This window comes from Bubalus kerabau, chromosome 2, assembly GCF_029407905.1.
Source record: "Bubalus kerabau isolate K-KA32 ecotype Philippines breed swamp buffalo chromosome 2, PCC_UOA_SB_1v2, whole genome shotgun sequence".
Taxonomy (NCBI): domain Eukaryota; kingdom Metazoa; phylum Chordata; class Mammalia; order Artiodactyla; family Bovidae; genus Bubalus; species Bubalus kerabau.
The window spans coordinates 29,292,174-29,316,401 of record NC_073625.1 but is presented as its reverse complement, the minus strand read 5'-3'; the positions used below and the strand labels follow the sequence as shown (position 1 = coordinate 29,316,401).

The 24,228-nt window shown below is 40.0% G+C and overlaps 1 protein-coding gene across 1 annotated transcript; it reads left to right on the top strand.

The window, feature by feature from the left end:
* The first annotated feature begins 3,541 nt into the window (after positions 1-3,541).
* F11 (coagulation factor XI) lies at positions 3,542-23,623 on the top strand. Its single transcript, XM_055570166.1, has 15 exons — positions 3,542-4,120; positions 4,971-5,026; positions 7,545-7,707; positions 8,987-9,093; positions 9,991-10,150; positions 11,527-11,636; positions 12,343-12,502; positions 14,778-14,887; positions 14,981-15,143; positions 15,233-15,339; positions 18,654-18,822; positions 19,884-20,059; positions 20,854-20,949; positions 21,504-21,643; positions 22,214-23,623. Exons 2-15 carry the CDS (start codon positions 4,972-4,974, stop codon positions 22,373-22,375), a joined length of 1,878 nt encoding a protein of 625 aa, XP_055426141.1. The 5' UTR covers positions 3,542-4,120; position 4,971; the 3' UTR covers positions 22,376-23,623.
* The last annotated feature ends 605 nt before the right edge of the window (positions 23,624-24,228 follow it).

Genomic DNA, 24,228 nt, shown 5'->3' with positions numbered 1-24,228 from the left:
CATGGGTTGGGAAGATCCCCTGGAGGAGGGCTTGGAAACCCACCCCAGTATTCTTGCCTGGAGAATCCCATGGACAGAGGAGCCTGGCAGGCTACAGTCCATGGGGTTGCAAAGAATTGGACATGATTGACTTAGCACACACAGTTGATCCTGGGTTCTGCAGTAGTAACCCAAAAGCAGTAATAAGTAAATTCGTGGTGGTAGGAAGCAGTCCTGGAATGAATGATATCAAGTCTTATGTAATACAAATTCCAAACTTGTCAGTGACCAACCACCACAACTGATATCAGGTAGTTATATTCCATCCCACTGAACTGACTTGACATTGAGACAGAATTTGACCATTCACAAAATACTGGGTAAATGAATTAGGAAAATAGAAAAGCAAAGTTCCTAAAAGAGGTTGAGTTTTTCCTTCTATATTCACAGACACAATGAGAGGTAGACACAACTAAAGATGGAGGGGACTGACTGAAAGAAAACCACAAGGTCTGAGTCATTCATAAACCACACAGTAAGAAACTGAAGAGTTAAGGGCTTACTCCACAAATAAATTCCCCAGATTTTGTAATATCCGGCTGGATTCCCTGAAATGATTTAAAAAAAAAACAAAACCCCACAACTTCAACTTTTACTTTAGTGTGCAACACAGATACTGTGGGTATTGTTTTATATTTAAAAAGAAAAAAAGTGGTTTGCAGTGAAAATCTTTTATCTTTGCTACTAGTGTCCTAAAGGATGTTTGAATAGGACTTGAAGGGCTTGCAGTGTAATCCTTGGGCTTTTTTTATTTTTATTTTTTATCCTTGGGTTCTTGCTGGTCAGGGAATGACCTCCTTTGGGCAAAAGAGGGGAGCTTTAAATGTGAAGCTCCTCTGGGATATGCTGATCATTTTAAAGTTGCCAACTGGAACCAGTGGTGCTGGACTGGTCTCTTTATTACCCATCATGTGTTCAGTACAAGGGGGAACAGAAAGGGCACTTCACCCAGTAAGAGCATCAACAAACTGAAATGTGTGTAAGAGGCCAAGAGGGCCAGAGGCTGGCGTGACTTCACTTTCACGAGGGCGAATGGACAGAGAGGCGTGGGGCAGCACCGAGCCTGAAAGCCAGGGCTGGGCCATCAGCATAGCAAGCTGCGGAACGCCGAGCACATGTACACATCTGATACGAGGTGAGCCAGCGGCTCCCGCATCCGTCTCATTACTCACCGAGGAGTGGGAAACATCTAAGGTATACTTAAAATTTATTAAAGTGGGAGCCACTTTCATTCACATCTTGTAGATTATGAATGGGCATTCACGTCTAATGAATGAGTATGTCTTTAGGCTCAAGATGAAGCAATGGCGGCTCAAAGAGGTAAAGAGATTAGTTCAAGGTCACCCGCAAGGACAGAGTCAGGACTAGGACTGACATTCATATCCCAGGTGAAAGTTATGAGCAACGTAGACAGCATATTAAAAAGTAGAGACATTACTTTGCCAACAAAGGTCCAGGCTATGGTTTTTCCAGTAGTCATGTATGGATGTGAGAGTTGGACTATAAAGAAAGCTGAGCGCCTAAGAATTGATGCTTTTGAACTGTAGTGTTGGAGAAGACTCTTGAGAGTCCCTTGGACAGCAAGCAGATCCAACCAGTCCATCCTAAAGGAGATCAGTCCTGGGTGTTCATTGGAAGGACTGATGTTGAAGCTGAAACTCCAATACTTTGGCCACCTGATACAGACAGCTGACCAATTGAAAAGACCCTTATGCTGGGAAAGATTGAGGGCAGGAGGAGAAGGGGACGATACAGGATGAGATGGTTGGATGGCATCACCGACAGAATGGACATAGGTTTGGGAGGTCTCCAGGAGTTGGTGTTGGACAGGGAGGCCTGGCGTGCTGCAGTCCATGGGGTTGCAAAGGGTCAGACATGACTGAGCGACTGAACTGAACTGAACTGATATATCCTAGGTCCATATCATGTTGTATTATGAGGAAGATAAAAAATGACAGGAGCACGTATAGCAGTCATTCACAATTTTCATTATCATCTAAAGCAGTGGTTCTCAACTGGACACATTCCTGGCCAGGGGACTTTTGGCAATATCTAGAGACATTTGATTGCCACACCTGGATGATGTGGGTACTAGTGGGTAGAAGCCAGAGATGTTGGTAAACATCCTACTATGAACAGAACAGCCCCTCAGAACAAATACTTATCTAATTATTAGTAATTAGTAAATTACTAATATTACAAATATTAGTAATGCCAGGGTTGAAAGGTCAGTATTAAAAGAGAATGAAAAGGGGATATTTCAGGGACAGCAAGGAAGAGGTTTCAGGACGTGGGAGTCTGTGCTCTTCTTCAAAGCAAGTCTTGATAAGAAAGGAGCTCCAAGAGAAAGCTGATGTTGGCTGTGACTGAGAAAGTGCACCTGTGTGTTTTTTCCTGTCCCAGAGAGAGAATTTTAGGCCACCAAGGGTCCCAGCTTCTAACTTATTCTTGGGTCTCTATAGACCAAGTTCTGGATTTTTCCTGAGATTTTGTCCAGTAATTCCCTATTTTCATTAAGCTTCAAAAGCATGCTACTTCACTGCGGGGGGTGGGGGGAGAAAGCTTTAAGAGAAAAGTATTTAACGTTAGAATTCTAATCTGCAAAACATTAGTCGAAGAGAATTCTTAGAATACTTGGTGTCAATTTGAAAAGAAGCTCTGTTTAATATGGAAGAGTTCCTACACAGGTAAGACTCTTATTCTATTTTCATTTGAATAGACAAGAATATTTTGGAATCCTTATATTATTTCGAAGGCTTTAGAAATTTCACTAATTTAGCGAGACCAAATTTAGGAAAATATTTGGTTTCCCAATGATGTATATCGCTTGTCAGAGTCTTTCTGTTTCTCTCAATAGAGTTGGAGGTTTATCATTATAATCTTTGTACTAAGGCTTTAGGATAGAGATGGGGTTTCATGAAGTAAACAGTACAGGGAAATAAGGACCTTACATAATTTCATGTATCAGTTTTCCACAAAAAGCTTTCCTGGCATAAATTCACTATTCTATGTTTGAACTGCATAAAGAACAGTGCATTATAGACATATGCTTTTTGTGTAGCTGAAATGTACTTTTATTTTTATTTATGTATTTTTGGCCACATGGGATCTAGTTCCCTGAAAGTGAAAGTGTTACTCACTCAGTTGAGTCCTACTCTTTGTAGACCCCATGGACTGTAGCCCCCAGGCTCCCCTGACCATGGGATTCCCCAGGCAAGAACAGTGGAGTGGGTTGCATTTGTTCCTCCAGGGGATCTTCCCAACCCAGGGATTGAACCCACACCTCCTGGGTCTCGTGCATTGCAGCCGGATGCTTTACCACTGAGCTACTAGTGCTCATTACAAAGAATCCTCTCTTTCCAGGTCTCTGAGGAGGTAACACTGTGTAAAGGGAAATGGGCTTGCAGAAGAGCAGGGATCTACAATTGGCCCCACCTGCTCCACAACCCTGGAACAGCTGAGTTTCAATTCTCTACTGTTCCAAACATCAGTTAGTCCATCAGACCTCCCTTGTTTTCTTTTCAGATGGTGAGACTCCAGTTAGCCTGGAATAAATGATTAACAGTTGCTATTTGAAAATGTGGTTAAGTGCAGCTTTGGCCAGCGGGCATCCTCATTTTGAGTTTGCCCAATGGTTAAGAAGTGAAGAAGTGAAAGTGAAGTTGCTCAGTCGTGTCTGAGAGTTTGCGACCGCATGGACTGTAGTCTCCCAGGCTCCTCTGTCCGTGGGATATTCCAGGCAAGAATACTGGAATGGGTTAAGGCACAAGGGCAAATTTAAATTCTCTAAGCTTCTCTCTGGTCACTTGTTTGAATACACAGTAAAACAAGGGAGAAAAAAAAATCAGTGTGTTGAAAAAGCAAGCACCTCTACCAGAGTACATGTTTGATATGCAAAGATTTTAAGTACTTTCACAGGCATTCTGCACAAGGAAACGATGTTACATCACACTGGGAATCAGTAAAAGTAAATATTAAAGTTAAGTGAACAGTACCTGCAAAAACTCATTTAGAAGAGGATGGCCATTTTGGAAGACAAAAAACATTCTTATTAAGAATTGCAACAAACAAGGTGTTTCAGGTATGATTTCAAAAATTATTATTTAAGATGTCCCTCAAACAATTATTCTTTGAAGTGCCTTTTTCTATGGAGTTAAAAAATTTTTACAATAGAGATGAAACGTGTCTGATTTAATATTTTGGGCATTTTTAGTTAATATCCATAAGCAACGTAGGAGGAGATTGCAGAATGGAAGAAGAGTAATAGTTTGTACTCAGTAGCAAGTATTTTAGGAATTGAAAAGATATTCAAGAGTAATATGAACACATCAGAAGATGATTGTCTCATAGATTTCCCTTGAGACAGGAAAACTGTCTCAAGTTTTCCATAGAGATGTCAATTCAGGGCTTTGTGGAGATAAGTATGTGTGTAGAAGACCAAGACAATCTAGGAATATATTTGCAACCTCATTTTAAAAATAGAAAATTTTAGAAGCAGACCATCAGTTATAGCTTCTTTGATAGATTTAGAAAAGAAACTTCAACAATGGAAAGAAAGGAAATGAATTGGAAGAGAAGATAAATATGGAAAAATGGAGATGGAGAGAGGGTCAGATGATCATGAGAAATGTCTGATTAATAGTGTGCTGGAGGCAAAAGAGAGGGAGGGAAGGAAGGAAAGGGAACGACCCTTCTAAGTCCTTGGTTCCTCCCAACCGTGAACATGTTGACCACTGCACAAACAACCATGTTGAGGAACATTCTAGGATTGGGAGGAAGATAAAATCCAGCATTATGATAAGGAGCTCTGCGACTACATTGAATTATTTACTCCTCTCCCTCCATATTTCTTGTAAACTCTGACATCAGTAAATTAATTATAAATTCATGTCTTATGTTCTAAACATATGCACATTTTTCATTTTTTGTAGGATGACTTTATTACATCAAATGGTACATTTCGCTTTATTTGCCTCTGTTGCTGGTGGTAAGTAGAGTTTTATCTTTAGTGTGGACTGGAAATAGCTTGGTTCCCTGACTTATGGATTAGAAAACAGGAGGGCATAAACCCAAAAGGGAAAATCACACATTGTCTTATTGATATTTTATTTAAGAAGGTCTAGTGGTGGGTCTAAACCTGCATGGTAATTACCATCAAACTAGTAATGAGTGATAATGATATTTTGAGATATCTGAAACTGTAGTGTTTTCAAATCTGCTATTTTTATTATGACAAAGGCACAGGTCCTGTGGACACTAATGCATTTTGCTCTTACATTAGTCATAGAAAGATAAGCCATATTTTAGTTAGAAGTTAGTGAAAATAAAGTTGAAATTTCTCCCCATTTAAGTCCATGGACTACATAATCCTCTAAGCCTCTAGTGATAATTTCTACTGTTTTTTTACCTATATACTTTTCCACATACTTACTGGCATGTTGGTTATTACTGAGATAAAATTACTGATTTTTAGTTTTACTTATTTTTTTGTTGCTACAATAAGTTTGAGTTATATTTTGTTCTGCCCAAATATTTTAATTTTTGTTATATATATTTATATATTTAAGAAGACCAAGGGTTGTATCTTAGTATTTGTCAAGGAAAATATACCAAGATTAAAAAACCCAATACATTTATTCAGTGATTAAAATAGTAATGACCTAAAAATCCACAATCTGGAATATTAGATGTTTCTTTCTAGAAATAGAAGAAAATTTCAATTTTATGTAATTTAGTTTTGTTTGTATTTTTAATTTATTTATGGTTTCAGTGGAAGGGGCTTCCATAATTTTTCTAAGAGTCTAAAGTTTTTGTTACTAAAATGACCTATTTATTTGTTTGGCTTTGTTTTATTAAAATATAATTGATGTACCACACTGTATATGTTTAAGGTCTATACCACAATGATTTTACTTACATACATCATGAAATGATGGCCACAATATGGCCATCATATCATATAGATACATTAAAGAAACAGAAAAAAAATGTGTTCCTTATGATGCTATCTTGTAGGATTTACTCTCCTAACTTTCACATATAACATATTGCTACTGCTAAGTTACTTCAGTCGTGTCCGACTCTGTGTGACCCCATAGACGGCAGCCCACCAGGCTCCCCCGTCCCTGGGATTCTCCAGGCAAGAACACTGGAGTGGGTTGCCATTTCCTTCTCCAATGCAGGAAAGTGAAAAGTGAAAGTGAAGTCTCTCAGTCATGTCCGACTCTTCGCGACCCCATGGACTGCAGCTCACCAGGCTCCTCTGTCCATGGGATTCTCCAGGCAAGAGTACTGGAGTGGGGTGCCATTGCCTTCTCTGATATATATATATAACGTACAGCAGTGTTAATTACATTTATCATGTTGCACATTACATTTCTGGTACTTATTTATCTTATAACTTGAAGTTTGTACCTTTTGACTTTTTTTTTTTTTTTTTTTGGCCATGCCATGTGGCATGCAGGGTTTTAGCTCCCCAGCCAGGAATCGAACCCATGCCCTCTGCATTTGGAGCACAAAGTCTTAACCACTGGACTGCCAGGAAATCCCCCTTTTGACTATCCATATCCAATACCCTTTTCCTCCAGTGACTGTCTCTGGTATACACAAATCTGATCTCTTTTAAAAAAATGTTTATTTTTAAAATATAATTGATGTACAATGCTATGTTAATTCCTAAAAACAAAACAAATGAACAAACATAATGAAACAGAAATAGAATCATAGAAACACAGAACCAACAGGTGATTGCCAGAGAGGAGGTGGTAAGGTGAAGAGAGAAATAGGTGAGGGTGATTAAGAGACCCAGACTTCCAGCTGCAAAATAAATGATTCATAGTAATAGACTGTACAGTGTGGGGAATATAGTCAATAATTATGTACTATCTTTGTATGGTGACCGATGGTAACTAGATTTGTCATAATGATGAACTGAAATGTACAGAAATATCTAGTCACTATGTTGTGCAACAGGAACTACCATAGTGTTGTAGGTCAATTGAACTGGTCCATTTAAAAGACTGAAGTGATATGATACCTTAGCCCATCAAGGGCCATCAAACGCTACCCAAAGCAGTAGGTACCCAAAGTTGGGTGGCTACCCAAAGGCTACACGGAGCCTTTGTTTCACACAAGCATGATGTTTAGACATAGAGAAGCGATGGGGAAAGGAAAAGCAGAGACCATTCTAGACCTGGATGGGGTCCTAGAAGGTGTTTTTGCCAGAAAAGATCTGAGAAACAAATCAATTACTCGCAAAGCATCCACATTTCCAGACAATCACTCAGAAGCGCCATTCTATTGAGACACACATGCCATTTTATAATTTTCTTTTCTATCTATGGCTGCTCATCCAATAAACTAAAAGTGTTGATGGCCCTGGTTTCTAAGTTCTGGCATATTTCCCGTTAAGTAGACCTATTTCACTTGCTTTTGTGAGATTATTACCTGATTGGACATGTGCCCCATAAAATCCCAAATCACATGCGTCATGTATTACAACCTAGAGTGTGTGACCACGCTGTTCCAAGATGCCTACTTTAAAGGAGGAGACATCACTGTGGCTTTCACGCCAAATGCCAAGCACTGCCAAATCATCTGCACCCACCATCCAAGGTGCTTGCTCTTCACTTTTATGACTGAATCATCATCAGAAGATCCTACCAAGTGGTAAATGTTTGCTTTTCTATGTAGAGGAAATAGATTGTATATGACAGACAGTTACCAGCAATGAACTGTCATCTACCATTTTATAAAACTTAATGTTAACATTGGAAAATGTATCTTCCTTCAACTGAAATATTAAATATTTACAGAAGAAAGCAGCATTTAGGCAGTTCAGGAGGAACAGACGTGCCCCTCAGTGTGGACTTTCCAACTTCTCTGGTGGTCTCAATATTAATGATACTCTCTGTCTGATTTTTTCCTACTTTAAAGTCAGTTCATCATTTTGTTCTTTGCCTTTCAATTGATTATTGATATTTTATATTATTCAAATTAGTACATTTCCCTCAATGATGTTATTAGAAAAAAGTTTCATTGTTTATAAAGCTAATTTGAAAGAACAGTATAATGATTTCATATCATCCCAAGACTTTTTGCCATTTTTGTCTTCTCTATTATGTATGTGTAGATGTCTAACCATGTGAAATAATTTGAAGCCATCATAATATTTCACCCTTAAATATTTCAGCATATATTATCGTACACAAAAGACATTAAAAATTAACAAGAATCCCTTTATATCATCTCAATTGTCCTTCCAATGTAATTTACAGCAATTAACCAGAATCTTATCAAGGTTCACAAATTACATTTGGTAGTTTTGTCTCTATAGTCATATTCTTAAAAATCTTGGGACATTCCACTTACCATTTTTGTTTTCATATTGAGTTTAACATTTAATAATAAAGCTTTACTGCAGAATGACATTATCAACATCTTTATGCACTATTGCTGCATTCAGAGTATTTACATAGTTCCCTGAACTTAAAAAATTTAGTATTCTAGAATTTACCACTGAGGTTGGCAAAGTTTTTCTTAATAGGCAGAAAGTAAATATCTTAGGCTTTGTGGATCCAATAGCAAAATCAAAGATATTATATAAATACTTATATAATGATACAAAATATAATCATTGAAAACTGTAGAAACCATTCTGAGCTCATGAACTATATACTAAAACAGGCAGAGAGCTGCATTTAACCAAAAGTCCACAGTTCACCCACTCCTATTTCGTGTTTGGAAGGAAAATTTTATGTCCTCTTTTCAATGCCAGGATGTTGGAGTGAAAACCAAATTCACAGTCTCTTAAGAAAATATTTGTTTTGGCATGAGATAGAGGAACTTGTTTCCTTCTCTTTGACTCTCTGTGGGCTGACTTTTAAGATCCATTATTTTAAAATATACATTTTTACCCAGTAATGGTATTTCTTTTAAAAAAAATCAGGTATACGTGCATCCTGAAAGACAGTGTTACAGAAACACTGCCAATGGTGAATATGACAGGAGCAATTTCTGGATACTCTTCCAAGCAATGCTTGCACCAAATAAGTGGTAAGATGTCTTGCTAGAATTGATATTCATTAGTTACTGTGATGTATACACGTAGTTACACCAGCTATGGTTTTCTGGCTATAAAATAAAATCCTGCGATATGGAAACAAACCCTCTCAGTGAAGTACTCGTCACATAGAGTAAAAACTAGCACACACGCGTGTCTTCCCCCGCCACTCCATATGTTGTGCTTATGCTTAACCACTCAGTTGCGTCTGACATTTTGTGGCCCCATGGACATAGCCCTCACGCTCCTCTGTCCATGGAATTTTCCAGGCAAGAATATTGGAGTAGGATGCCATTTCCTACTCCACAGGATTTTTCCCACCCAGGGATAGAACTCCTGTCTCTTGTGTCTCCTGCACTGGCAGGTAGATTCTTTACCACTAATGCCACCTGGGAAGCCCCACCCTATTACAGTTCATTAATATTTATCTCATCGGACACATCCAACTACATCAGTTCATCATTCATTTTTCCCCCACCTCCTTTCCAGCTTAAAGTTTTATATGAAAGTCCTTATTAAATATATTAATTCAAATCAAGGAAAGCAGCTATAAAGGTTGAGATGACACTTGCCTTAATAGTGAAATAGATACTAGTATAGGTTAATTAGTGAATCAGTCCATTAGTGGAGTGAAGGAGACAAGAGAGGCCAGTTCATAAAACTGAAGCAGAAATGTACAAGTCTCATGTTGCTGCAGTGTAAGAAGGACACTGGCATCCTCTTACTGTTTCCATGGAAGAGTAGGAATTAAGCAGATTAAAACAGAACTAGAGGATTTCTGAGAAAAAGTCAGTGAAAGAGTAAGTCTGGAGGAACAGTGGCTGAGATTGAATTGTCAGACTTGACCCCAGAGACTGGAAAATAACCATGTATTCTGATTTCATTTCCAGCTTGCAGCAAAGACGTGTATGTGGACCTAAACATGAAGGGGATGAACTATAACAGCTCCCTTGCCCAGAGTGCTCAGGAATGCCAACAGAGGTGTACAGATGACACACACTGCCATTTTTTTACATTCGCCACAAGGCACTTTCCAAGCCTAAAGGATCGGTGAGGGAGCTGTGGGCTGATGGAAAACAAAACGAAATTCTTTTTTTCCCTATCAACTTGATGTCAAATTTTATTTTTAACCCATGCAAGACTATTCTAAAAATACTAATACTATAGATTTTTTGGTGAAAAATGTATTTAAAGTCCAACTTGGATGCACTTCCTTTTATAATACAGAATCTGTCTTTCAGTGACACTTACCAAAAATATTAAATCCACCTCCTAGCTAATTTATTGTTGTTGCTGTTTAGGCTCTTAAGTTATGTCCAACTCTTTTGTGACCCCATGGACGATAGCCCGCGAGGCTCCTCTGTCCATGGGATTTCCCAGGCAAGAATACTGGAGTGGGTTGCCATTTCCTTCTCCAGGGGATCTTCCTGACCCAGGGACTGAACTATATATTCTGTAAAAATATAAAAGGATCTGATTTGCAATTTATTAACTTCTTTTCTCTTAAATATGTTTAGGGAAAATATCATTAACTTTTAAATTTAGAAATATTTGAGATATTTTGGATTTGTATAGGGAGCTACAATTATCTGGAGCTTCCCTGGTGATTCAGGGGTAAAGAATCTGCCTGCAATGCAGGAAGCCATGGGAGGTGTGAGTTCAGTCCCTGGGTTGGGAAGAGACCCTGGAGAAGGAAGGGGCAAACCTTTCCAGTATTCTTTCCTGGGAGATTCCATGGACAGAGGAGCCTGGAAGGCTACAGTCCACGGGTTCACAGAGAGTCAGACATAACCGAAGCGACTTAGCACACACACGTACTACACTTATCTGAAATCCAACGATGAAAGAAGAACTCAAAATGACTAGTATTTGGATTTTAACATTCTGATCTACACATTCACAAAAAGGAGATGAGCGGAAATAAAGTGTCAAAGATTTACTTGAAGAAAAGCAATGAATGATAACACAAGATGAAGTTCTCAAATCAATAATTAAGGTTTTGTGGTTTATCTTTAGCTCAGCTCAAACCTACCTTTCTACCTATTTTATGTGTAAGATTCAGTGCAAAGTGAAGAGCAAGCCAGGACATCAGGAGTTGCTAGGTATTATTTGAAAAGTTAAAATGGTAAAATTGAGACGAGCTTGAGAAGTCTTTAATTTCTGCATCTCCACTCTTCATGTTACTACCCATCTAAAGCTGTCATTTTACTGATGAAAAAATAAAACTGACAAAGTTCACAGAACCACCAACTCCCAGCAGAGATGGGACTCAAGAGCAGCTGTCTAGTCTCTCAGATCAAAGTTTTCAGAGCAATTTTAGCTTCCATGCCCAGGCCATCTCTAAATGTGAATTTTTTATCATCTTATATTTTTCCTTACTTGCGTTTGGAGGGATAAAATAATTTTCCATTTTGGTCTTTATTCAGTAACACTTGTCTGTTGAAGAACACCCAAACAGGGACACCAACCAGCATAACGAAGCTCCACGAAGTGGTATCTGGATTTTCTTTGAAGTCCTGTGGCCTTTCTAACCTGGGTAACTTTATTTTCTTAATGAGGTAGTTTAGCCATTCAGTGCTAATGATATGTACAATGGGCCTCACTTAGGATATGAATTTGTGCTCACTGATCAAATGGACCCATTGACCTTTTATTTTCCTCATGAGAAAAAATTCATAATGGTCTATATGACTAAAATTAAATTGGAATTTAAAGCTTACAGCAATCACTTCAGTTATCCTAATTTTAAAAGTGTAAAAGATCTTGGGATAAACAAATCTTTTAAAGTTACTAGTAAGACCTTGTTTATTTAGAGCCGTTTTAGGTTTGCAGCAAAATTGAGAGCAAAGGATAAAGATTTCCCTTTACCTCCTGCCCAGACATGTAGTCAGCCTCCCCTGTTACCAGCATCCCTCACCAGATGGTACATTTGTTACAACTGATGAGCCAACATCATAATCACATCATAATCACCCGAAGTTCACAGTTTACATGACGAGTCACTCTTGGAGTCATACATTGTATGGGTCTGAACAAATATATAGAGGCATGTTTCCATCATCAGAGTACCATTCAGAATATTTTCACTGCCTTAAAATTTCTCTGTGCTCTGCCTGTTCATCCCTCCCTCATCGCCCAACAAATTTTTTATATGGAATTTACGAATACCGTGAGTGGGGTTTTACTTTTACTGACGCTACCAATGAACTGAGCTTCTGAATATGATGTCTTCTGCTGTGCAGCTTGTATCAGGGACGTTTTCCCCAGAACGGCGTTTGTGGACATCACCATCGACACTGTCGTGGCCCCAGATCCCTTTGTCTGCCGCAGCGTCTGTACTCACCATCCCAGTTGTCTGTTTTTTACCTTCTTGTCTGAAGAATGGCCAACAGCATCTGAAAGGTAAGGAGTTAAAATTAAGGGTCATGTGTTATCTTTTAAAACAGTTGATCAAAACCCACCCTTGAAAATTCTGAGCAACTACAAATTTTATCTAATTGTCTCTCTGGAATAGATAAAAACTGCAAGGAAGAATCCTAGCTCCTCTCTTTCCATTTCCCACTTACTGACCGCAGGACTTTTGCTTTTCTTTAGGTTAGGGAGGTCTTTGCCTTCAGCAAAAGGAGAGCAACAGAGGATGAGATGATTAGATACTATCAGCGACTCAATGGGCATGAATTTGAACAAATTCCGGGAGATAGTGAAGGACAGGGAAGCCTGGTGTGCTGCAGTCCATGGGGTCCCAAAGAGTCAGACACAACTTAGTGACTGAACAATTGACAACGAGAGAGTTGCTAGTTCTGAATAGAAGGAAGAAAATAATGATAGTCACTGAGAGGTATCATAGCCCAATGCCTGGTTTAAGATCATTGATCCAGGAGTACAAAGAGCTGGAAATAGCAGTGACCTGTCAAATTCAAAGTGGAGAGGGGGAGAAACAGTGGCCTTCATCAAAAGAATTGGGGATAATGGTGGAGGACGCTTTGAGAATTTAGGCCATTTCCCTACTGATGCATATTAACACAGGAAACTGTAATAAAAGCACGGGAAATTGCTCTGATCATCAAAAGGATGTTTGTTGCCCCCATTAACAAAATTCACTAAAAAAAAGGAGAAATCATCTTAAGACTGTTTGCTTAAAAATCTAGATTGTAGGTATTATCTGAATCTGAATTCTTAAGAGTCCTTGGCATTTGCTTGACACGGCTGTTCATTCCTGGGGGGAGTGTCCCCCAGAGGAATTCAGACTTGAGCTCCTGTCCATCAAGCAAGACTGTTTTTTTTATCGGGGAGGATATAACTACAGAAGTATCAATACTAGCTGTGTCACATGAGAATATTTTACTTTCATTTTCTCAATATGGTCCTAAACATGGGGATGCAATAAGTATGCTCCATAGATTAAAAACCCTGTACTACTTGGGCCAGAGTGGAAGTAAAACAGAAGTGATGAGATTGGGATATATTGTTAATGTAGAGCCAGGAAGATTTGCTGATGGATTGAATACCAGCATGAAGGAAAAAGTCAGTGATAGCTGCAAAATTTTTTGGCTCAAGAAAGTTGCAAGGTTGGAAACACCAATGAAGAGATGAGGGAAGATTTCCTATAGAGTTGATTTCAAGAGGGAAGAGGTGTCTGGTAGTCAGTGAGAAAGAAATATCGAATTGGCAGCTAAAAAGAGAGAATTTAAGTCAGTGATTAGGTATCCCCAGCTGGTAATTAATGCTGCTGAAACTGATGAGATCATCAAAAAATTGAACAGAGAGAAGGAGGGCAAAGACTGAATCTTAAGGCACTAAAAATTTCAGAACTTAGAAAGATGTCTTTGTAAGGTGTTATTTTGTCTTAATCACGGTTCTCTTTCTTTCATATTCCATTTATAAAATTCCCAGTCAATACCTATAAGAGGAAGTATTTGATCATCATTACAGGGTGAGAGAAGAACATGGGTGCTACAAGCCAAGACTTGGCCTCTTAAATTTGAATTAATGAATATTAAATAAAACTAAATCTTCATTTCCTCAGCTGTATTAGCCACATTTTAAGTACTCATCATATGGCTGGCTAGGAGAAGGAAACGGCAACCCACTCCAGTGTTCTTGCCTGGAGAATCCCAGGGACGGGGGAGCCTGGTGGGCTGCCATCTATGGGGTCGCACAGAGTCGGACACGACTGAAGCAACTTAGCAGCAGCAGCAGGGTCTGTTGTAGTGACTAGCATAGAGGCAGAGTGTTTACGTCATTGCAAAAAACTGTTGGACATCACTGCCCTGGATTGTGATTTTGTACTAGTTAGGAAAGGTTACTTCCTCCCAGAGAAATGCCGCCTGGGTGTGGAGCCTGCATTTATCTCTGTCTAAGCCTACAGCAGATGTCTAGGCAGCATGAAAATTCCTGGATGGTTGAGATAGTCTAGGAAAGTTGAGAGAAAGGAAATGAAAAAGGAAGGTGCTAGGAACAGTGATATTGAACAGAGCAAGCTCAGAAGATTTGGAGGAAGTTTGGAAAATTTGTCTGCAACCTATGCAACCTAGAGTCTGACTCAGTGTACTTTCAAAATGGGAACTCCTTCCCTATTAAATACCAACAGGAACTGATTTCTATATGCGCTATGAAAATGTCTTCTTCTTTGATATGGTTTACATGGTGCCTCTTGACGTCCCTTTTTCACTCTTAGAAATCTGTGTCTCCTTAAAACATCTTCAAGTGGATTGCCAAGCGCACGCTTTAGAAAGAACAGAGCTTTTTCTGGTTTTAGTCTACAACACTGCCAGCACAGTGTCCCAGGTAATCAGTGCAAGCCCTTTCTTCTGGTCATGGTCAACAAATGGGCGGGAGGGTTTTGCCTTTCACATCTCAATATGTGCTTCTGCTGTGCAGTGTTCTGCCATTCTTCATTCTATCGCAACACTGATTTCTTGGGAGAAGAACTGGACATCGTAGACGCGGACAGCCATGAAGCCTGCCAGAAAACATGTACCAACAGCATCCGCTGCCAGTTCTTTACCTATTCTCCATCTCAAGAATCATGCAACGGAGGGAAGTAAGACATATATCAAGACCCATAGACGCTCCTGTCCCAGCTTGTTGAGAGATGAGTTATGTTTATACCATTTTGCTTCCAACCTGCAGGGGTAAATGCTACTTAAAACTTTCTGCAAATGGATCTCCAACTAAAATACTTCATGGGACAGGGAGCATCTCTGGATACACGTTAAGGTTATGTAAAATGGATAATGGTGAGTTTAACGTCACTTGAAAAAAGTAATAGCCTGAAGGAGTTATTTTATACTGAGTATGTCATGACTAAGAGAATCAGTAATAGCCACAGAGGAGAGAAAATTAGCACAACAATGAATGCAGTTGCAATTTTCTGTTATTTTCACTGCTGTCAATCAGGCTGACCTGTTTTAAAGGTAAATATTGGGCTTTAACTAAACTCTGCATTGCCTGGCATTAATTAAATATATGTTATAATCCCTGGGTCAAGAAGATCCCCTGGAGAAGGGAATGGCAACCCATCCCAGTATTCTCACCTGGAGAATCCCATGGACAGAGGAGCCTGGTGGGCTATAGTCCATGGGTTTGCTAAGAGTCAGACACCACTGAGCGGCTAACATTTTTTGCTTAAACATTTTATAATTTGATACATTTATATAACTAGTATTTCCTGGTGAGGCTCAGGTTTAGTCAACATTTTTATGTCTGTTGATATCAAGGTCAAATGATCTTTCTTATTATCCTTTATAATAGAAATATCAACCAGCATCTTAATTAGTCATCTTCTTTCTATTGGTTGTTACTTGATCTTTAATTGAAATATAAATAATCATCTTATGTTTGGAAAATTATGTTATATATACAAGAAATATTCAGTAACTCCTTCTCCAGGGTCTTCAGATTTCTTGCAAGTGTTCGGAGTATTTATGAATATTAGCAAAAGTTACAGTAAAACCTTATTAACTTGTAACAATGAGTATGAGAGAGTGGAAATAAAAAGATTATCTATATTAAGCATGACCTATAATAATATAAAAATGATAATACCATATCAGCAGTACTTCCATTCCAGTGGCCAATTTCTGAGCCTAGTAACAAAAGATGGTTTGTAGCCAAACAACAGTAAGGGAAAGAATAGGAACATTCTCCCTACACGCATTCCTCTCTAAATTATCGTAATAACCTACAACGACTTTAGTGTTCATTGATTTACATACACTGCATGTTTCTAGACTTTTATTGCTTACTGCCCAATATTACAATGCAATATAAATTAAGTTGCAGCTGAGATTTAATGAGTGAAATGGAAATGATAATTATGCTTTGTAGTAGATTTCAAAGTATGAAAATCTTCTGTGTCAGAAATACTGGCTCTACTGAGAGGTGAAGAAATAAATCCTGAGGTTCTGAGAACTTGTTTTGTAGAACACACAAGGTTACATTGTGTCCAATATTACCCTCCTAGCTGGGAAATTCTGCCACTTTTGCCTAGAAAATCCCATGGATGGAGGAGCCTGGTGGGCTGCAGTCCACGGGGTTGCTAGAGTCAGACATGACTGAGCGACTTCACTTTCACTTTTCACTTTCCTGCATTGGAGAAGGAAATGGCAACCCACTCCAGTGTTCTTGCCTGGAGAATCCCAGGGACGGCGGAGCCTGGTGGGCTGCTGTCTATGGGGTCGCACAGAGTCGGACACGACTGGAGCGACTTAGCAGCAGCAGCAGAGTTTAGAGGGGCTCTGATGGGACTCTGGGAGAAGGCAATGGCACCCCACTCCAGTACTCTTGCCTGGAAAATCCCATGGACGGAGGAGCCTGGTAGGCTGCAGTCCATGGGGTCGCAAAGAGTCAGACACGACTGAGCGACTTCACTTTCACTTTTCACTTTCCTGCATTGGAGAAGGAAATGGCAACCCACTCCAGTGTTCTTGCCTGGAGAATCCCAGGGACGGGGGAGCCTGGTGGGCTGCTGTCTATGGGGTCGCACAGAGTCGGACACGACTGAAGTGACTTAGCAGCAGCAGATGGGACTCTGGATGGTTCTAGCTTCTTTACAAAGACAGTCAGTTGAGTTGTATCTCATACCTTCTCTGTTTTTCTTGCAATAAATTTACCTAAGACAAAAAGGAGTATTTACGATCTTTCTGTTGTGCTGGTGCTACCAAGCAATAGAAAGGATGCAGCCGATTTTATCGTCAGCAATGGTGACATCATTTTAAAAAGGGGAGCCACCACTTACACCTTAAATTGCAGAATCTATTCTCTACCCTCCTTCCTTTCTAATGCTTCTTATGTTTCTAATGTTCCTCCTTATGTTCCTTTCTAATGAATCTATGGACTCTGGTCTCTAAAGGTTGCAGATTATATCAGGTGTAGACTGACAGCTAAACAGAAACTATAAGATAAAGGAAAATAAAATCTTATGTCTTTAATGCACCTTCTGATATAAGTGAAATGAGTTGATTAGGTTTTACTGCATTAGATTAAAAATGTGCTAATATGCAAGGGAACATCTGACTGAGATGTTTATATCTTTCACTGTCATTGGTTTATACTATAACTTAACTTTCTGGAGACACAGAGCAATTGCCATCCAAAGAAACATGTATTAGTTCAAAATGCAAGGCCAAGCATGGGTATTTTCAGCACTTTGTTTGAACTGAGAAACAAACAGCAAGATCTATAACTTATCTTAACAAGGTCTTTATTTACGTGTTCTTAATATATTTTAGTTATTGCTGACATATTAATTTTCCAAGTCAAGAAAGAACTGAGGGGTGAGTTTGAATCAAAGTCCTTGGAAATATCAAGGGTCGAGCATAAAACCCCAATCTGTCAACAAGACCAAAGGGCAGAAGCAGTTCACAAACAGAAGAGAAGCCGGTTTGGGGTGTGGGTAGAGCTGGAGTGACCAAATGGGCCAAAGGGAAGCTGGGGTGGGAGGGCAGTGGGAGGAACTGGACAAAGGCTGCAAACAGAGTGCAAGGTGCTCACCTCTAACCAGAGTTCTCAAACTTCAGTGAGGCTGATCAAAACTTAGGTGGTCAGGGTCCACTGTCAGAGTTTCTGATTCACGACATCTAAGGTGGGGCCCATGAATGATCATCTCTCACAAATTTCCAGGTCATGCCTGGGAGGTCGGTCTGGGGGCCACACTTGACAACCATTGCTTTAAAAGAACCGCTGGGGTTGTCATCTGAGGGAGGGTAAGCCTTGAAGTCCCAGATGAAACATTATTTTGTTGTTGTTGTTCAGTCGCTCGGTCGTGTCTGACTATTTGCGACCCCAGGGACTATAGCATGCCAGGCTGCCCTGTCCTTCTCTATTATTTGGGGCATTATTTGGGAACGTGCAATTACAAGGTGACCCACTCATTCAGGTTTTATGTTCATATTGTGCTTTACCAACTTGAGTCTAAAGTATCTTCAAGTGAAGGTCACGGTACATTATTGAACCCAGGGCAGGGCGTTCTTCCCTGTGTGCCTGAAGGAACGTAACTACTGATGGAAAATGAAGATTTAGGAAGCTACTCACTGCAATCCTTCTGTCGTAGTGTGTACAACCAAAATCAAGACCAGAATTGTAGGAGGAACCCGGTCTGTTCACGGAGAGTGGCCGTGGCAGATAACTCTGCACGTGACATCACCCACCCAGAGACACCTGTGTGGAGGCGCCATCATCGGAAACCAGTGGATATTAACAGCTGCTCACTGTTTCAACAAGTTCAGTACCATTGTTGGTTCTACTCGTTCACCATGCTCAGGCATATGTTAATATTAAATCTACTCTAGGATTTTATTTCAAAGATGTCGGTTTTCCTATTTGCTAAATTAATTTTCTGCCTTTAGTGGGGAAAAAAGCAAACAGGAAGAGCTGTTCATATTCTATACCAGCATCAGAAGAGGTGCGGGAACATGGCTGTTTGACTCCATAATATTCCACTTTTCTGGCTAAATGTATACACATCCCCAGGGGACTTCTGGTTACCTCCTGTTGAGTATATCACCTTCTGTGCACTGTCCTGGGCTTTGGGTTTAGGACTAAACTCAAAGACAATTTCCCACTTCCTGAATGTAATTTCCCACTTATTCTCCCTCTCCCCTCTAACTCTGTCTCCTCCTCCTCCTCCTCTCTCTCTCTCCCTTCCTCTCTCCCCACCCCTCACTCTATTTCCAGACACAGAAAGAAGGGTTTATTATACATCATCATATTGGATTTTCTACTTCAGTCATTTTCATTACCGGCCAGATATGAAAGCTCCATCGAGAGCATACAGACTGTGTGTATCCCAGGGAATTTTAGTTGACCAGATTTCCTCTTTGCAATGCAGTATCTTCTGGGTTGTTTTTAGACTCAGATTTGTGGTTTTGTCGGTTTATTTTTATCATTATGCAGCTTACTCATAACTCAAAGGTTTGAGGTTAGTAGTCTCTTTTAGCTTTAACATATGGGACAGTGGGGTGCCAGAAAGTATGAGTGAATTTCTCAGGGTCACAGCCAATCAACGGCAGCACTGAAAGTAAAACCCAGAAATGTGTGTGTGTGTGTTGAAGGGTGGAAAAAGTATTCATTGATGTTTTTGTGTTTAATATAAGGTAAATGATAGCCCAGGACCTTCCATAAAAGAGGACTATGTGACTGAAAAATCTTAGCAGAAAATCACTTCTTTCCACCTAAAAGCCCCCCACTGGCTAGGAATAGTTAGTTAAATAGCACTGTATCTCAAAAGGTTGGGAATTACTTGCTAACGGAATTCTCTTTTCCTCTCTTGCTTACTCCTTAGGGTCGAGTCACCTAAAGTGTTGCGTGTCTATAGCAGCATTTTGAATCAATCAGAAATAAAAGAGGATACATCTTTCTTTGGGGTTCAAGAAATAATAATTCATGATCAATATGAAAAGGCAGAAAGTGGATATGACATTGCCTTGTTGAAACTAGAAACGGCAATGAATTACACAGGTATGGAAAATTTTAAACAGAAAGTTGTCTACAGTGATGCTGGGCTTCACACACCCAGGTTCATGGCCTGGCCCTGGCAATCCCTCCACGTATTACTGTCTTTAAAAAGACAGAAGGGCTGCAAAGCTCCCCTTTCAGTCCATTAAGACTGAGTGCTGGGATCTTTCCTGGTGGTCCAGTGGTTGAGATTTTGCCTTTCAATACAGGGGGTGCAGGTTTGATCCCTGGTCTGGGAGTTAAGATCCCACATGCCACATCCCACAGGCAAAAGAAATCAGAGCATAAACAACAGAAGCAATATTGTAACAAACTCAATAAAGGCTTTAAAAATGGTTCATATTAAAAATATATATATATATATATTCATATAAAAGACTGACATGCTGTCCTGATGATTCAATCTATTTTTTTGTGCAGAGCAGTTAAAATGGCAAGTTTTCTTCAGATTCACAGAATGATATGACTTCATAATATATTGGAATGTTAAAGATGGCTTATATCTCCTTTTTAAGGAAGAAAGGATGGCAAGTCAGAATGAGGAAGCAGTTTCTATAGCATCACAGACCTCATAAGAGTGACAGTGGAGGAGGCTGTCTCTTGTTCCCTCCTCCTTGATGTGTGATAGATAACAATGAACATGAGGAATGAAAATGTATGACAAAGAGAAAAAAAAAAACCCCGAATATAATAAACTGAGAACACACCCTAATCATAGAAAGTGAAGGAAAAGAGTTTTCCTGGGAAATGTGATGTATTCTGTTTCTGATAACTAAACTGTGATTTTTAAAATTTAGATTCTCAATGGCCCATATGCCTACCTTCCAAAGGAGATAGAAATGTGATGTATACTGAATGCTGGGTGACCGGATGGGGATACAGAAAATTAAGAGGTAATATACGATATTTCTTTGTGTGCTACAGCAGAAGATACAGAGCACAGTTTAATCACAACATTTTCTGCTACCTCAAGTCACACAGCTAAAATGAAAGTAAAATAATAACATTGTTCAATTGCAGAAAGTGTATTCATAAGGATGGAAAGGCAAAAATCACCCAAATGAAGATGATACCTCACCTATTTGATTGGGAATTTTAAATATGACAATCTCTTTAAAGACTCATTACTTTTAATGAAGTTTAATTCAAAACCTAGCACTTTTCAGTAAATGTCTTAGCCTGTTACCCAATTATTTTCTCTGGGAAGTAATTCCAGTTAGAGCCATAATTAATTTTGAGCTAAATTAACATGAACAAAATGGTACAATAGTGAGAATAACATCTTCTCTACACGCTGTAATTACAAAAGGTCTGTGAACCAAACCTGATTTTTTTTCTTCTAGATTTTTAAATAGGTGCAGTTTTTATTTTAAATATATGTACTTATATTTAAATTTATATTATATGTATGTGGTTATTCCATTTATAAATCAAAATTTTGTTTTAGACAAAATACAGAATACTCTCCAGAAAGCCAAGGTACCCTTGATGACAAATGAAGAATGCCAGGCAGGTTACAGAGAGCACAGAATAACCAGTAAGATGGTCTGTGCAGGCTACAGAGAAGGCGGGAAGGACGCCTGTAAGGTAACCCTGTCTTCAGCCAATTGGATAAACTCGAATTAGAATGTTTAGTGCATTAAACTTTTTTTAATTTTTAAGTTAAATTTTTTTACTAATTTATTTATATTTGGCTGCACTGGGTCTTTGCTGCTGCACAGGGGTTTCTCTAGTTGCAGGGCCCGGGGACAACTTCTGAGTTGCGGTGCTCAGGATCAGTAATGTGACACTTGGGCTCAGTTGCTTCACAGTATGTGGGATCTTAGTTCCCAGACCAGGGATCGAACCCGCCCCCACCCCCACCTCTGCATTGGCAGGTGGATTCTTAATCACTGGGCCACCAGGGAAGTCCTCTGTTTGGTGCATTTTTTGAAAAACAGTCTTCTGCCAATGAGCAGAGAACACAGTGGGTTTGTTTTTCCCTTACCCTAAAATCTGACGTGGATAGACTGGTGTGCGGGACAGGTAATCTGCTTCTTTGAAGTTTATTAAAGGGCCAAGACAGAATTTCAGGTGAAATCACTCCCGGGGCACGGTATTTAAGATGCGAAGTCTGAACTGATCTGCGTGCCCTTTTCTTTTCTCTGTTTGTCACAGGGGGATTCGGGGGGGCCCCTGTCCTGTAAACACAACGAGGTGTGGCACCTGGTAGGCATCACGAGTTGGGGTGAAGGCTGCGGCCAAAGGGAGCGGCCAGGTGTTTACACCAACGTGGTCGAGTACGTGGACTGGATCCTGGAGAAAACGCAAGGCCCTTGAAAGGGTCCTCAGAGACCACTGGACTTCCTGAAGGGTAAATCAGATCATTCCCTGAAAAGGGTTTGGATTTCACTGAAGAAGACACTGCACCTTCATTTTCCTCCACAGGCTACAATTCTGAGCCTGTAACAGACTGGAGGGGTTGGGTATTGTCATGCTCCCTAAGCTCCCAGGGTTCCGTGATGATCCGAGTCTGACTTCAGTATCCAGGCTCTGTTTTGTTGGCTATACCTCTCCTAAACCAAGGATATACAATCAAGATTAAGATATTTAAAGATGAAAGCATAGCCAGATAGACCAGAAAAGAATCAAGTGGCGGCACCAAAGGATCAGGTAGAACTGCTCAAAGAAACCACTGTAAAAAGGTGTGGTGAATGAAACATGGGAAGCGGAGAAAATAGGAACCAGGACAGTCAGCATCGAATCGCAAGATTCTGTGCTCTGCGTACAGGGAACTCTTTTGGGAAGAAAGAACTTAACTGAATTTGATGGCAGGTTTCAGAATAATCGAGAATTCTTATTGTTAATTTTTAAATGGGTTTGGGTAGAGACAAGCTATGAATAAGTGAGTGTGAATGTGGACTCCACAATTTCTGTAAAGGAAAGGATTAAAAGCAGTTATCCACCTGGAAGTGGGTCCTCTGTACATGGATTTCATATGCATTTGGCATAGTTTTGGGTACAGGAGGGCTGGTGAAGATGAAGGGGGTAAGCTAAAGACTAAGACAACCTGCCTCTGTGAGTGTGGGTTCACAAATCTACATTTATAGACGATAAATGTATTGAACAGAAATCAATGTAACATACACCAATCCTACAGGTGAAAATTATTTGGGAACACATGGATGGGTACAGCAGTGTCTTCAGCATTTTCAAGGCACCACCTGTATTCTCAGTACTGGGATGTTCCCTGTGATGCAAATATTTACATGGGTATTGTTTTAGATATGGTCTAATAATATAAATTTTGCACTATCTCCACCCGTTTTCAATCCATACCAACAACTTGTGTCAAGATTCTATCTAATATGCACAGTACTGATTGAGCAGACTGAACTGGGGGGAATGCGGTGGTGAGCCAGTCAATATATCTCTACCTTCTTGAAGCTTCCAGTCTGGTTAGCAAGAGCCACAAAAGGAAAGTAATTACACGTGTATAAAATACAGAGTTTTAAATGGAAATGAGGAGGCAGCATAGGGTTCTACGAGAAGGGAAGGGAAAAGACAATTTGGAGCAGGTTCAAAGATTGGGATAAAAAGGAATTTTCCGAGGAAGACACAGTAAAAGCAAAAGCAAAAAAAAAAAAAAAAAAAAAAAAAAAAATCAAAAAAGACCAGAATGGCTTTAAAACCTTGGCTACTGTCCCGCCTCATTAAAGACTCAGAGAAACTTTGCTCCATTTTGACGAAGAGGCTTGTCCCAGCTGGTCCTCCCTTCACCCCCTGGGTTCTCCTCATCCTCTCATCTTCTGCTCTTACGGGCTTTCCCCACGGCCTACCTCAGACTGGGGCAGAACGGGCCTGTCCCTGTCCTTGTGCAAGAGACTTTCCCACATTCTGGTTAAGGTCTTCAAAGTTCACATGTAGAGACTTCACTACTGCCCTAGGCTCCAGCAGCCGTGAAGGGAGGTGCCGTGCTGTGGCAGAGGTTTCCCCTCTCAGCCCGCCTCTCCCCCAGATGGCCTGAAGCTGCCTGGTACCCTTGGGAGGGAGGTGCTTCTGGGGGCCTTTCTCGACATCCATCCCATTTCCTTCCAGGAGTATGTATGCAGTGTTCATCCATCAGAGCAGGCAAGCTTCTCTTTCCTTCTGTCCTTCCCAAGGCCATCTACAGACTGAAACTAACTCTTCCA